Source organism: Sinocyclocheilus anshuiensis, unplaced genomic scaffold (assembly GCF_001515605.1).
Source record: "Sinocyclocheilus anshuiensis isolate Anshui unplaced genomic scaffold, SAMN03320099.WGS_v1.1 scaffold1291, whole genome shotgun sequence".
Lineage (NCBI taxonomy): Eukaryota > Metazoa > Chordata > Actinopteri > Cypriniformes > Cyprinidae > Sinocyclocheilus > Sinocyclocheilus anshuiensis.
Window position 1 is genome coordinate 181,549 of NW_015540928.1, and position 2,642 is coordinate 184,190.

At 35.8% G+C, this 2,642-nt stretch overlaps 1 protein-coding gene across 1 annotated transcript in view; it reads right to left on the minus strand.

Annotated features, from left to right (window-relative positions):
• The window catches only part of LOC107689419 (inhibin beta A chain-like), an 11,677-nt gene extending 9,437 nt beyond the window's left edge, over nucleotides 1-2,240 (minus strand). Inside the window, exon 1 of the mRNA XM_016487391.1 lies at nucleotides 2,210-2,240. Coding sequence (XP_016342877.1) covers nucleotides 2,210-2,240 — 31 coding nt within the window. The remainder of the gene's footprint in view (nucleotides 1-2,209) is intronic.
• Nucleotides 2,241-2,642: the final 402 nt, after the last annotated feature.

The window sequence follows — 2,642 nt, forward strand, 5'->3', positions numbered from 1 at the left end:
TTCCCTCTCTGGCTTCTCACTGTTTGTCCCCTCTCTCTTTCTCTGTCTGTAATTATACCTTCCTCCTCTTCATCCCTCCCTCTCACTTTATTACAATCTTTCTCACTACTGACTCACTGAATTTCATCTCCCTCCCTCTCTCTCTCGCTCTCCTCAGTGACTCCTCCAATAACGTGTACCATTTTTTTCCTCCAGAGAATCTAAGTTGCTCTTACGCACTTACCCTCTCTCTCTTTCTTTTTTTTCCACCGATCATTAATCTCTCCAGCCATCAATCCGTCGGCACCTGTTGTGCAGTCTGGCTAACTGTGTGGTGGAATAATCTCCTGGGGAGGGAAAAGTTGAGGGGTCAACATGATTATCATGGCTATCTGTGTGCATAACACACGTGTAAATACACCGAGTCACTTATTCATGCTCAGTTAGGCACACACACAGCATTCAGACATGATTTTTGTAGAAAAAGACATGGGAGGGAAGTGAGACACTTCCTCTAGATGAAATGAGCATTAAAAAAAAGACATTCAAATAAGATATTCAATCATTCAGTTAGGACATTTATAAGAGCGATTCGCCTATTTCAGTTTCGTAAAAAAAAAAATCTGGCTATTTAAATGAACCTAAAATGTTACATTAATCACATTTTATTAAATATAATTTATTTGCATTTCATGTCTGTTTCTTTAACATTTACATCATAGTGATGCATGGCAGTGACATCACTCGACTCCCTCTTGTGGTTATAATACGTACATTCTCATCATTGAAAATTATTTCAGGCAATTATCCCAGGAACAGTAAATTAGGTGGATTTTAAAAAAAATAGAACAATTAAGAGAAATAAAACCCCAGAAGGTGATTCAGCCAAGCGCAGGAATGTTCATGACTGCAGAACAGACATGCCGCAGCATTTCTCCAGATGTTTGTGGAGTTCAGACCTCGCGCCTCCAGAGACCAATGAGGACTGTTAGTCGGCCACAATGCGTGTATGTCAGACAGATGCATGCTGCTCCATACTGTACATGTGTCTGTGAGCTAGAGCACATCTCACCTTTCATTCCTTGGCTCCTGTGAACAAGCATTACTCACAGGCTAACTCTTTCCCTCCTGAACTTTTAAAAAGTTTTAAAAACACTCAGTCATGATAGCTATCAATCAAAGTCAAGGCTGAGCAAATTTTACATTTTAATGGTTGATATAGTAACATTATTAACCACTCACATATAAACCATTCATAAGTTTGTGGTCTGTAAAATTGTGTTAAAAAAAAAAAAAGTTTTTAAAAGAAGTCTCTTATGCTCACCAAGGCTGCATTTATTTGATCAAAAATACAGTAAAAATACTGAAATGTTATTACTCTCTTATGCTCACCAAGGCTGCATTTATTTGACAAAAAAATACAGAAAAAAACAGTAACATTGTGAAATATTATTAAAATTGAGCTGTTTTCTATTTTAATATTTTTGTATTTTATATTTTTTAGTTTTTGTGATGGCAAAGCTGAATTTTCAGCAGCAATTACTCAGTATCACATGATCCTTCAGAAATCATTCTGTCATTGTCTTATAAACCTGGCATTGTGTACTACTAATATTATTGGCTTTTACAAATCGTTTTGTTCCTCTTTTTGAAAGTCGTTTTGGATAAAAGCATCTGCTGAATGCATAAATGTAATGTAATATGCTGATTTGGTGCTCATGAAACATTTCTTATCTATGTTGAAAACAGTTTGTTGAACAGAAAGTTCAAAAGAGAAGTATCTATTTCAAATTATATCATAAATATCTTTGTCACTTTTGATCAATTTAATTTGTACTTTATGAATAAAAGAGAAAAAAACGCACTGACTCCAAACTTTTGAACGGTAGCATATAGTCTATGTTTAAACTAAGATCTGGAATATTTTTCTCATCTTTAAACCTGCATGTTGTGGCTAATGAGCCAAGATGTATAAAGTCATTGTGTAAAATATTTATATATTAAAAAAAAAAAAATCATTATAAAATCACAAACCTAAAAAGCTAAAAAAAGAAAACTCATCATTCACTCACCCCCTCATGTTGTTCCAAACCTGTATGACTTACTTTCTTCTGTGGAACATATTTTGAAAAAAATATTTTTTCATACAGTGAAAGTCTGGGGTCCCGATTTTCATTTTTGAATATGAATGTGCTTTTTAAAATGTAATTAATTGTATAATCAAACTCACCAAGATTCTTGCTTATGTCTCGTGGGCTCATCATACGGGCAGCCCTTCATCCGCCCACTGGCATCACTGCATCTATTCCTGGACTTGTTAACACTTAGAAAGGAACACAACACTCCAATGGATCATTCTCAACTCTTAAACACTTATTCTTAGCATTGCCACATGTTCGCCTGGGCAGCGTGTGTAAGCGTGTGGTGAGTTTGCTATTTCTGAAAGGTGCCCATAAGGTGGTGTCATCACACATCCTACTGCCTGCCACGCCTCCTCTCTCTATAGATGACACACAGAGGGACTCTGGGAATGAGTAAGACAGGCCTCATCAACTATGCATTCTCACGTGTTTTTAATTTACTTTTTTTCTTGAGAAAACTTCTACCGTCTACAGACATTTTATAAATCTCATTCGCTCAATTACTTTAATCAAACCCACAAG